The 12,331-nt window shown below is 51.9% G+C and overlaps 1 protein-coding gene across 3 annotated transcripts; it reads left to right on the top strand.

The window, feature by feature from the left end:
- The first annotated feature begins 555 nt into the window (after positions 1–555).
- On the top strand, positions 556–12,293 carry TAF6L (TATA-box binding protein associated factor 6 like). 3 transcript variants are annotated; one of them, XM_058526624.1, is made up of 11 exons: positions 556–636; positions 3,252–3,411; positions 3,831–3,917; positions 4,502–4,652; positions 4,808–4,858; positions 5,426–5,520; positions 7,265–7,339; positions 7,486–7,706; positions 8,041–8,173; positions 11,206–11,334; positions 11,464–12,292. In XM_058526624.1, the coding sequence occupies exons 2-11, from the start codon at positions 3,265–3,267 to the stop codon at positions 12,232–12,234; spliced, it is 1,860 nt and encodes a 619-aa protein (XP_058382607.1). In that variant the 5' UTR covers positions 556–636; positions 3,252–3,264; the 3' UTR covers positions 12,235–12,292. The 3 variants fall into 3 exon arrangements, with proteins under 3 accessions (XP_058382607.1, XP_058382609.1, XP_058382608.1); XM_058526626.1 differs by lacking the exon at positions 556–636 and adding an exon at positions 780–853; XM_058526625.1 differs by lacking the exon at positions 556–636 and adding an exon at positions 1,636–1,712 and having other exon boundaries at positions 11,464–12,293.
- The last annotated feature ends 38 nt before the right edge of the window (positions 12,294–12,331 follow it).

Here is a 12,331-nt window from a genome sequence, read left to right as displayed (position 1 = left end):
GCTTATTGACACAACGGGGAAGACACGAAGTAGGGGTGCCCGAATGAGCAGAGTCCTGGAGTCTGGAGCTTGCACGTGGGTCTGGCCCAGTGAGAAGACCCTTCTGCCCGCAGAGCATACCTTCCGGGGGTCCAGCACTCGGGAAGGGGAAGGTGGCAGGTGATGTTGGAGAGGTAAATTGAGTCTCACCAAGCGGGCAGGAAAACTGAGCCAGACACCAAAATCTAAAGCTTCGCTGCCGTTGCGTAAATGCACGTGCTGGAAACTCAGGAGCAGACAAGACCAAGGGACTGGGGACGCTTTCCTTGAGAACATGGTTATTAAAAAGCACACCAACCCATACACACCCGCTCGCAAAACTCCCAAGAGCTGCGGCTTTAAGAAGCGCGACTCTTCGGCACCACGTGACCACCGCCGCCCAGGCGCTGTCACAGCACCTTCCCGGTGGCCAATCGCGTGGCGGGAAACTTCCTGGGGGGCGGGAGCTTCGCAAGGCGCCCACCGATTGGCTGTGCTCGTGGAAGGCAGGGCCTGGGCGCCGAGAGAGGGAATTAGTGTGAGCTGGGTGAGTGGGCGCCGTCGCCGAGGTCGCCGCCGCCGTCTCAGTAGCCGCTCTCGCCGTGCCGGAGCCCCCAGGTGAGCAGGCCCTCACAGGGCCAAGGACCTCCTTCCGTCCCACTCCGGGCTGCGCACTCACCGGCCTTGGAGCCCGCTCCGCTGGGGGGCCCGCCCCCTTCGCTGCCCACGTGACACAAGTTCGCTAACCCCTGACCTCCTCCACCCCACCCACCACCTCTGGATCTGGGATGAGCGAGGCTGGGTGGGAGGATGCGCAGGACGGAAGCCTGTAGAGGTCAGTTCCCATGCCTCCTTACCAGTGTGGCTGGTGGCTGAGGATGCGGTGGAGAGGAGGTTGATGAGCGGGAGACCTTGGTCAGACCCCGGACTTCGTGGGCCTTCATATGGGCAGATAATACGGAAACTCCGTCCGCGCCTTCCGCGTGGGCAGGACTTCGTCCTCCCATTTTACAGATAGGGAAACAGAAGCTTAAGTATCCATTGGCGGGTCTCTAACGCCAAGTCTTCGCGCCGGGAATCCCAGCCTTGTTGCCCACACAGCCCGCTCCTGCTGATCAGGACCAAGAGTTTGAATCCCTCCTCCGTACTTAGTGCTCGCTTGATGTTTTTGAACAAGTCGTTTAACGTTTAACCTCTCTGAGCTTTGATTTCTTTGGCTGTGAAATAGACATAATACATAATAGCTGGGCTCATTTTTTTTTTTTTTATAATTTTATTTATTTTTTTCCCCCAAAGCCCCAATAGATCGTTGTATGTCATAGTTGCACATCCTTCTAGTTGCTGTATGTGGGACGCGGCCTCAGCATGGCCGGAGAAGTGGTGCGTCGGTGCGCGCCGGGGATCCGAACCCGGTCTGCCAGCAGCGGAGCACGCGCACTTAACTGCTAAGCCACGGGGCCGGCCCCGGGCTCATTGTTAATGAGGATAAAATGAGGGATAAACCATATAAAGCACTTAGCTCTGTGGCTCAGGCATAATGTATGCTTAGAAAAATAGCTATTCTTTATTCGTTTTTCCAGCAAGTGTTTATTGAGGGCGTATTTTGTGCTGACACTGTGTGGGACGCTGGGGATGCAAAGGTGGGCAAACAGGCATGATTCTTGCCAGCATGGAGCTTACAATCTAGTGGGGAGGTAGGTGATAATAACAAAGTTACACAAGTATGTAATTACAAACTGATAACTGCTCTGAAGGCAAAGTACTGGCACATTGTGGGGGTTTGAGAAGACTTCTCTGAGCAAGTGGTATTTGAACTGAGATCTGAAGGAGAGACTAGGAGTTCACTAGGCAAAGGGATTGGGGGTGGAGGTGGAGAGCATTTCAAGTAGAGGAAACAGAGTGTATGAACATCCTGGAATAAGGTGTTTTTGAGGAAATGAAAAGAGGCCACTGGCGGGAATGCAGAACACGAGAGAGCGGAAAGAGGTGTTGCACGTAGGTGCATGTGCAGGGCCTTGGAGCCGTGGTATGGGTTTGTTCCTTATTCCAAAGGCAATAGGGAGCCATTGAGAGAAGTGTTGCATAGAGCCCAGGTAGGATGCCCATTGGATTTAGGCACCTGGAGGTCACTGGTGACCCAGTGAGCCCTTCCAGAGAGGAGTAGTGGCACCGCCAGGGTGGGTCACCATGGAACTGGGGCTTGCTGCCCATGGTGCTGATGCTTCGCTTTGACCCACGTAGGCCTACCTTCTAATCATGGTGTGTGTTTTTTGGGGTCAGTCATCAGCTACTGTTTTTGTTGGGTTCTTATTCTGTCATATCCTGTGAACAGGAGAGCAGATTCCTGCTTTTAGGCCTTAGAGCCAAACTGACGAAGATCAGACACATGGGCAAAAAGCCCAATTACTAAAAGTCTCACAGTCCCAGGCGGCATATGGAACAGAAAGATCTCAAGAGACTTGATTTGCCTTCACAAAGAAGAGGGAGTGGGGGTTTGGAGTAGAGGGGGAGACAGAGCAGCCTGAGCAGTGGTGGTGGGGCACAAGGCAGGCTGGAATACAGTGGGCAGGTCTTACTAGGAGGAGGGATCAGCTTGTACCGGCTGTGGGGATTTGGGACCAAACACAGAATGTCAAGCTAGGGAGTTTAGACTTTCCTCTTATAAGCAGTGGAGAAGTATTGAAGATTTTTGAGCAAGGGAATGTCAGGATAAAAGTAGTGTTTTCATCAAGGTTTAGTAGATAGTGGTTGTAGCAAGAATCAGAAGGAAGAAGATGTGATATTTCTGTTTATAATTAACGATGATAACATCTTCCATTTGTGTAGCGTTCTAGTCGCTGACTTTGTCATACATCATCTCATTTTATCGTCATAGCAACCCTGTGAGTTAGGGAGGGCAGGGATTATTGCCTCTGTTTTTCAGTTTAGGACACCAGGGCTCAGACTGGTGAAGGTCTTGGCCAAATTCACATAGGAAGTGGTAGGGCAGGGCTGGGACCCAGTTCTGTGAACCCCAAAGCCAGGCACTTTCTTAGGCATCAGTGTTGTCTGCCTTCTGGCCCAGCTCAAGCCCGTTTCTTGCTCTGAGCCTGAGTTTCCTCACCTGGACTCAGAGCCTCTGTGACTCCTTGTTTGGGGATTCTGGAGCAAGAGCAGCAAGACTGGTTTAGAGCGCCTCCTGGGCTCTGAGGGAGACTGGAGTGGCTTTGCAAACCTTCCATCTCCACTCCCAGCTCCATCGGGGCCATGTCGGAGCGAGAAGAGCGGCGGTTTGTGGAGATCCCTCGGGAATCAGTCCGACTCATGGCGGAGAGCACGGGCCTGGAGCTGAGCGATGAGGTGGCAGCCCTGCTTGCAGAGGACGTGTGCTACCGTCTCAGAGAGGCCACCCAGGTATGCTCCCCCACTCCCAGCCCTCCCCCCAACTCTCCTTATTCAATCTCCCTTTGACCCCTCCCCCACAGGGTTTTATTCAGCAAGTATGTGTGGGGCACCTCTGCTCTGTGCTTTGAGGGAATGCAGTGGAGGCAGTCCCTGCCCTTTCTAGAGCTCCTCTTCTAGCCAACTGAGCGTCTTCCCATACGCTCCTCGGCAGGCCAGACAGGTTCATATTCACATGCTGCAGGTGAGAAACTGAGGCACAGAGAGTTAACGTGACATTAGGGGAGGTTTTGCATAAGAGCAGAGCTGGAATCGAGGCTTTCTGGTCGCTGGTCTGGTATCCTTTTTGCCTCCTCCCCAGGCTGCCTGTCTTCACTGGGGGCCCCACACTCCCTGCTCCCTGTCTCCTGACTCTATTCCTCTCCTCCCAGAATAGTTCTCAATTCATGAAACACACCAAACGGCGGAAGCTGACTGTCGAGGATTTCAACAGGGCCCTCAGATGGAGCAGTGTGGAGGTGAGTGGGGTGCAGGCTGCAGAGGGCTCAGCTGGCGTGAGCCCACCTCCTTGCCCAGCTCAGGCCTGGCAGCATAGTGAGACACGAAGACCAAATGCACACACGAGGGAAGCTCACAGCAAGCGCAGGACAGGTGCCGGGTGCCAGGCCCAGCCCCCAGGGCTGTGAGTTCAGAAAAGTGGGAGAGGAGGCCGCAGGGGCCGGGAAGTTAGGGAAGTCTTCTTGGAAAGATGGGATTTGAGCTGGGCCTTCAAGGGAGGCTTGGGTTAAACGAAGCAGAGAGGAAAAGAGAGGGCATTCTGGGTGAGGGAGGGCCCTTGAATGCAAATGGGGATGTTAGAATAGTTGTTCCGGGGCAGGGCGTGGAGGGAAGAAGGTCATGTTTAGAAGAAAGTGGTGTTTTCAAAGTGTGAGAAGGAGGACCAACAGCCTGGGGGTGGGGCTCAGAGTCCCCACAGATCTGTGAGGAGGGACCATGTTCTATTCTTCTGGACTTCTCTCAAACACAGGCTCCCTGCCCTGGTTGGTAGAGTGCCTCTTCCCTCCCTGGATTCAGCCTGCCCTCCGATCCTCTCTTTGCTCAGGCTGTGTGTGGTTACGGATCCCAGGAGGTGCTGCCCCTGCGCCCTGCGCGGGAGGGTGAGCTCTACTTCCCTGAGGATCGAGAAATCAACCTGGTGGAGCTGGCCCTGGCCACCAACATCCCCAAAGGCTGTGCCGAGACGGCTGTGAGAGGTGACTGCCGGGGTCCTGCATGGATTGGGGACAGGAGCTGGGCTGTCAGAAGAGTGGTGATGAGCTGGCTTGTGGATGGGACGGAACTTGGAGGAGTGGGTGGTGCTACAAGGGGCAAAACCACAGGGTGACTCATTTCTCTGCTCTGGTTCTAGTTCATGTCTCCTACCTAGATGGCAAAGGGAACCTGGCACCTCAAGGATCGGGTAAGGGGGAGTGTGGGGAACGTACCCTCTGGTTGGACTTTCATCCCTGTGGAGCTGAGGGTGGTGCCTCTCCACCTCTGAGTCCCCTCTGACAAGTATTTACCAATGCCTTGTTCTGAGTGGACACTGGTCGCTGCCCAGAGGGCTCAGAGTTGGAGATGGGAGCCTAAACCTGTAACCAATCATGATGCTGTGTGTCGGATGCTGGCACAGAAGCCTGGGCAGCACCCTAGGGTCCCTGAGGGGAGATGTCTCACTTCCAGGGTCTGCTGAGCAGAGCTTCACAGAGCCTGAGGCTTGTGAACTTGGGGCTTGAGGACTGGGCAGAAATCTGCCTGGCAGAGGAAGGGTGGGAGGCAGCGTGCAGAGCACAGAGGTGTGGAGAGCCTGCAAGGTCAGGGCTGAGCAGACTGCGCAGAGGGGCTTGCAGCTCTGTGCTCTGAGAGTCTCGTCTGAACGGGCTCCTTGTGAGGGGTGTGGGGATGGTGGTTGTCGGGGAGCAGGCTGGGGAGGCCAGGAGAGGGCCGGGCTCTCCACCCTGACCACCTTCTGCCCATTCTCTCGCAGTGCCTAGTGCTGTGTCTTCCCTGACTGATGATCTTCTCAAGTACTACCAGCAAGTGACTCGAGCTGTGCTGGGGGATGATCCACAGCTGATGAAGGTGAGCGAGTGAGCCTGAATTGGGCGCAAAGTCCAACTTTCAAATTCCCATGAAATTCTTTCAGATGCCTACTTCCTGGCCTCGCCACACTGACTGGTGTGGGTGGAAGGGCTCTCCGGGTGGTGGGGGGTGCTCTGAGGCTGGCCTCCTCCAGCACTGACTACCCTTCCTGCTCTAATAGGAACTCTTGTTCCTTAGGGAATGGGCTGCTCAGCAGGGCCGTTTAGGGGGCTCAGGTGGTCAGCCTCCCCACACCTTAATTCCAGAGCCCGCTCTTTGGGATGTCTGTTGACCTGGGGCCAAGTGGGGCATGCAGATTGCAGCCTTTGTTTGCCTGGACTTGCGAGGGAGAGGAAAAGAGGAAGTAGAGGGAGCCAGGTCAGGTTGAGGGTTTTACATCCTCCAGGTTGTCAGGTCTGGCGGCGGCTGTGATTTCCCTTGAAAAATGAGGAATGTTGTTACCACACATTTCTGCCTTAGAAACTTGGCTCCTGTTCCCCAGGCACAGTGCAGGTAGCTGGATGGGGAGCCTGGAAGCCGAGCTCCTTCCTCACTAGCCTGCTGTCTGCTTTCACTGTGCCTAAGCTTAGGATCTTTATCCAGAGGAGTTTGGAGGGCACAGGTAGTAGAGGTTCAGGGCTATGATGGTTGTACTCGTTTACTGTCTCTATTTTTTCTTCTTATAAAAGTAATACCAGCATATGTTTATTATAGAAGTACTGTAATACAAAAACATACAAAGTAGAAAGTAAGTAAAAGTCTGTAGCACCACCCACTCACCTTTTTTTCTATGTATAAACTATGATTACTCTATATAAACCAAAGTGGTAGTATACTAAACATCTGGTTTTAGAACAACTGCTTTTCTCAGTTAAAAATACGTTGGACATTGGGGCCGGCCCGGTGGCGCAAGCGGTTAAGTGCGCGCGCTCCGCTGCGGCGGCCCGGGGTTCGCTGGTTCGGATCCCGGGCGCGCACCGAAGTACTGCTTGGTAAGCCATGCTGTGGCGGCGTCCCATATAAAGTGGAGGAAGATGGGCACCGATGTTAGCCCAGGGCCGTCTTCCTCAGCAAAAAAAGAGGAGGATTGGCGGATGTTAGCTCAGGGCTGATCTCCTCACAAAAAAAAAAAAAAAAATACGTTGGACATTTAGGTTGTTTTCTATTTTTTTCCCCCCGCAAAGCCCCAGTAGATAGTTGTATGTCACAGCTGCACATCCTTCTAGTTGCTGTATGTGGGACGCGGCCTCAGCATGGCCGGAGAAGCGGTGCGTCAGTGCGCGCCCGGGATCCGAACCCGGGCCGCCAGCAGCGAAGCACGCGCACTTAACCACTAAGCCACGGGGCCAGCCCTGTTTTCTATTTTTTATTATTAGAGACAGTGCTCTGTTTGAGTGGGTTTCTTTTATAGTGGATTAAGTTTATAGAATTAGAATTGCAGAATCAAAGAGTATGAACATTTAAAATTTTAGTATGTAAGTGCTAACCTGTCCTTTTAAAAAATGTCGGTTTACAACACATGGACAGAGAAAACTGGACTGTGGTTACCCGGGAAGTGGGGGTGGGGGGTGGGCACAAGGGGTGAAGGGAGTCATATATGGGGTGATGGACAAACAAAAATGTACAACCCAAAATTTCACAATGTTAGAAACCATTAAAATATCAATAAAAAAAAAAAAAAAAAAAATGTCGGTTTATACTTGGCGCTGGTGGATCCAGTGCATTCTGGCTCCTTCCTTTTCAGATTGCTCTCCAGGACTTGCAGACTAACTCCAAGATCGCAGCTCTCCTGCCTTACTTTGTTTATGTGGTCAGTGGGGTAAGTGACCAGGCTGGGGCAGGGGAGAGTGTTTTGTAAGGAAGAGATGACCCAGCCACATATAGGGCTCACGGCAGGTGCCATCAGAACAGCAGGCTGCTGCCTGCACCATCTTGTCCCCCTGAGATGCCCTCTTCTGCCAACAGGTGAAATCTGTAAGCCATGACCTAGAGCAGCTGCACCGGCTCTTGCAAGTGGCACGGAGCCTGGTTCGGAACCCACACCTCTGCCTGGGGCCCTATGTCCGCTCCCTGGTGGGCAGTGTCCTCTACTGCGTCCTGGAGCCACTGGCTGCCTCCATCAACCCCCTGAATGACCACTGGACGCTGCGGGATGGCGCTGCTCTCCTGCTCAGCCACATCTTCTGGTAGCCACTGGGCCCAGAGTTGAATAAAGGGTGGGACAGCTGCAGGGCTGAGTGGGTTGGAGTAGGGAGATGGGGTGGAACTTCTGGCTTTCAGGCCATGGGAGCCTGTTTCCTTAGAGTTTCCCAGTTGGTGTGCTGTGTGCTGTGTCACACTGGATGACAAACACGCCAAGGGTTTGGTCTTTCAGCCCTCAGGTCCCTGGCCAGTCTCCCCTAGCCACCTCATCACTTTGCCCAGTGTGCTAAACGAGGACTCTTTTCTCCGTGCCGTGACTTGAGTCCACTTGGGCAGTGCTGTGCCTCGTTCCCCTCTGACTGAATGTTGCTCCCACAGGACTCATGGGGACCTTGTAAGTGGCCTCTATCAGCAGATCCTGCTCTCCCTGCAGAAGGTCTTGGCAGACCCTGTGCGGCCTCTCTGCTCTCACTACGGGGCTGTAGTGGGGCTGCATGCCCTTGGCTGGAAGGTGAGGACCCTGGCCTTTCTCACAGACAGAGCCACAAGAGCTGCCATTTATAGTTAGAAAAATAGTATTTGTGTGGCTTTTTGGATAAAAACACTATATGCTTGCTGCTACCATGTATTGGGTTCTTGCCTTAGGCCAGGCTCAGTGATAGCCTCACTTTCTGTATATAAATATATTATCCTTTAAAAACTCCTGCATGGCAGATAATAACATACCCCCATTTCATAAGTTCCTGCCCATTCTGTTTTATCATGTTAAGGAACTGTCCCTCAATTTCTCTTGTAGTGAATATTTTAAACATGAATAGATATTGAGCTTTGTCAGATACTTTTTAGCATCTGTAGAGATTATCAAATGATTATGCACCTTAGTTCTGTTAACATGACATATTGTATGAATGGATTTTTCTGCTGAACCCCTTTTGCCTACCTAGAATAAATTTTTTTTTGTGAGGAAGATCAGCCTTGAGCTAACGTCCGATGCCAATCCTCCTCTTTTTTTTTTCAGAAGAAGCACAAGTTTTGGGTTTTTTTTTAAATTTTATTTATTTTATTTTTTTCCCCCCAAAGCCCCAGTAAATAGTTGTATGTCATAGCTGCACATCCTTCTAGTTGCTGTATGTGGGACGCGGCCTCAGCATGGTCAGAGAAGTGGTGCATCCGTGCGTGCCCAGGATCTGAACCCCGGGCCGCCAGCAGTGGAGCGCGTGCACTTAACCGCTAAGCCAGGGGGCCGGCCCCCCAATCCTCCTCTTTTTTCTTGAGGAAGATTGGCCCTGGACTAACCTCTGTGCCCATCTTCCTCTGCTTTATATGGGATGCTGCCACAGCATGGCTTGCCAAGCAGTGCGTCAGGTGGGCGCCGGGGATCCAAACCTGCGAACCCCAGGCCGCCAAAGCAGAGCACGTGCACTTAACCACTGCACCACCGGGCCAGCCCCTACCTAGAATAAATTCTGTTTGCTGCTATTGAGATTTTTATGGGAATTATATTGACTATTAGATCAGTTTTGGAGAGAACTGACATCATTAATTATAGTAAGTCTTCTTGTCCACAAACATGTCATCTCTCTTCATTTTTTTAGATCTTTCACTGTCTTTCAGGATCCTTTCATAATTTTCCCTGAAGAGAACCTACACACTTTATTAAATTTATTCCTAGATTCTTGCTATTCTTTTTATTATTTTATTGCTAGGACCACTAATATCATTTTACATATGAGGATAATAGGCATCCTTGCCTCATTTCCAATTTTAAAAGAAGTGCTCAGCCAGCCCCGGTGACCTAGTAGTTAAGTTGGGCACACTCCACTTCAGTGGCCCAGTTTCAGTTCCCAGGCATGGGCCTATACCACTTGTCTGTCAGTGACCATGCTGTGGTAGTGGCTCACATACAAAAAGAGGAAGATTGGCAGCGGATATTAGCTCAGGGTGAAACTTCCTCAGGGGGAAAAAAAAAAAAAAAGCACTAATAACCTTTCCTGTTTAGGCTGATGTTTACTTTGTTTGTTTACAGATAACCTTTCTTAAATTAAGAAAATTACTGTATATTCTTAGTTTTATTATTATGTTGAACTTTTATCAAATGCTTTTTCTGTATCTTTTGAATTGATCATAAGGTTTTTCTGCTTTTATGTGATTAACTGAATATATAGATTTTGTAATATTAAACCATCTTTGCATTTCTAGGATAAACTCAATTTGGTCACAGTATGATTTTTAAAAAAATCCAAAACTTTTATTGGAATATAATCCATTTTTATATACTGTTTTATATGTACTACTTTATGTATACTTTTTTTATACTGTTGGATTTACTAAATTTTTAAAAGATTTATTTGTATTCATGAGTGAAATCAATCATAAGTTTCCTCTCATGTATTGTCGTTTTGTGGTCTTAGTATCAGGGTTATATTGGCCTCAAAGAATGAGGTAGGGAGGTAGTATTTCTTTTTCATATTTGTTTTTATGATTGAGATACTCCTTTCCTTGAGTGTCCATAGACTGTCTTGGTAAATTTTGGTATAGTGTTTTGTGGTTAGATTTTTAACTACTGTTTCAATATGTTTCATAGTTACAGAATTATTCAAGCTTCCATATTTCTTCTTGAGTCAGCAGTAAGATATATTTTTCTAGGAATTTGTCAGTTTTGTCAACAGTTTCAAATCCTCGGGCTATGGATGACTAACTAAAGAACTCTTATCCATCAAAGCCCATCACAATGCCACCTCCTCTGTGAGTCTTAATTGCTTTCCCCCAAATTAATCACAGGATTAAAAATTCTGTATCAGAGCCCAGGTCTCTGATCAGTTGTTTTTGTGCAGGTGGTTTGAACTGAGTCCCAGTTTACATCTGAGAGAGGATAGTACTTGGGCTGGCCCGGTGGCTTAGCGGTTAAGTGCGTGCGCTCTGCTACTGGCGGCCCAGGTTTGGATCCCAGGCGCGCACCGATGCACTGCTTCTCCGGCCATGCTGAGGCCGTGTCCCACATACAGCAACTAGAAGGATGTGCAACTATGACATACAACTATCTACTGGGGCTTTGGGGGGGCGGGGGGAAGGAGGAGGATTGGCAATAGATGTTAGCTCAGAGCCGGTCTTCCTCAGCAAAAAAAAGAGGAGGATTAGCACAGATGTTAGCTCAGGGCTGATCTTCGTCACACACACAAAAAAGAGAGGACAGTACTTGCCTATTAATTTTATAGGGTAGCAGTTGGCAAACTAAATTTCTCTGTTGTAACAATGGGCATTACGTACTTATAACCTCTTAGCCCTTGGCACTTATGTCAGTGATAGTGGGGTCACTTTATATTATTTGTTTGTCTTTATACCCAGTCTTTATTCCTGGGCTTAGTGAAGGCTTGGGCATACAGTAGGTTCCATAAACCTTGGCTGAATATGCCAGTCAGGGAATTTAGGAGGATTGAGCCTTGTCCAGTATCAGAGATAAAAGTAGGTCTTACTTGGGAAAGGGTACTTGAGAGGCAGTAAGCAACAAAGAGGTGCTTATTGCATGCCTTCTCTCCTTTCCAGGCAGTAGAACGAGTCCTTTACCCACACCTCTCCACCTACTGGACAAATCTGCAGGCTGTGCTAGATGATTATTCGGTATCTAATGCCCAGGTTAAAGCAGATGGGCACAAAGTCTATGGAGCCATTCTGGTGAGTGCCAGCCCCTTCCAGCCTCCCTTCCCTGCAGGAGCTCAGCAACTCAGCTGGCTTCCTTTGGAATACTTGATGGGCCCAGGGTCCTCCTAGTTCTTGCCTGTCCTCGTCCCTCTGCTCTTACAGGTGGCCGTAGAGCGACTGCTGAAGATGAAGGCCCAGGCAGCAGAGCCCAACAAGGGTGGTCCAGGCGGCAGGGTGTGCCGGCGCCCGGACGACCTGCCTTGGGACAGCCTTCTCCTGCAGGAGTCTCCCTCCGGGGGCAGCGCAGAGCCAGGCTTTGGGTCTGGCCTCCCGCTGCCGCCAGGAGGCGCGGGGCCGGAGGATCCTTCACCTTCAGTGACCCTGGCGGACATCTACCGGGAGCTCTATGCCTTCTTCGGTGACAGCCTGGCCACCCGCTTCGGCACGGGGCAGCCCGCGCCCACGGCCCCGCGGCCGCCCGGGGACAAGAAGGAGCCGGCGGCCGCCCAGGACTCGGTGCGGAAGATGCCGCAGCTGACAGCCAGCGCCATGGTCAGCCCGCAGGGCGACGAGAGCCCCCGGGGCGGCGGCCCCGCGTCGGCCTCTGCGCCCGCCGCTTCCGAGAGCAGGCCGCTGCCGCGCGTGCACCGGCCGCGGGGGGCGCCCCGGCAGCAGGGCCCGGGCGCCGGCACCCGCGACGTCTTCCAGAAGAGCCGTTTCGCCCCGCGCGGCGCCCCCCATTTCCGGTTCATCATCGCCGGGCGGCAGGCCGGCAGGCGGTGCCGCGGGCGCCTCTTCCAGACTGCCTTCCCCGCGCCGTACGGGCCCAGCCCCGCCTCCCGCTACGTGCAGAAGCTGCCCATGATCGGCCGCACCAGCCGCCCGGCTCGCCGCTGGGCGCTCTCGGACTACTCGCTGTACCTGCCGCTCTGAGGCGGCGCCCGCCCCACCCCTGTGAATAAACCCGCGCCCGGAAGTGACGTCTCCGCGCTCGTTGTCGCGCCGGAGGAGGCGGGGTCTGGGCGGTTGG

The sequence above is a fragment of the Diceros bicornis genome, chromosome 31, assembly GCF_020826845.1.
Source record: "Diceros bicornis minor isolate mBicDic1 chromosome 31, mDicBic1.mat.cur, whole genome shotgun sequence".
NCBI classification, from domain to species: domain Eukaryota; kingdom Metazoa; phylum Chordata; class Mammalia; order Perissodactyla; family Rhinocerotidae; genus Diceros; species Diceros bicornis.
This window is presented reverse-complemented; position numbering and strand designations above follow the sequence as displayed.

Bases quoted from the DNA above. Each gene is read 5' to 3' on its own strand.
- TAF6L (XM_058526625.1), top strand. From the start codon at position 1,651: ATGCAAAGGTGGGCAAACAGGCATGATTCTTGCCAGCATGGAGCTTAC. The intron at 3,918-4,501 runs GTGAGTGGGGTG...CTCTTTGCTCAG, and splicing joins TCAGATGGAGCAGTGTGGAG to GCTGTGTGTGGTTACGGATC. The intron at 8,174-11,205 runs GTGAGGACCCTG...TCTCCTTTCCAG, and splicing joins TGCATGCCCTTGGCTGGAAG to GCAGTAGAACGAGTCCTTTA.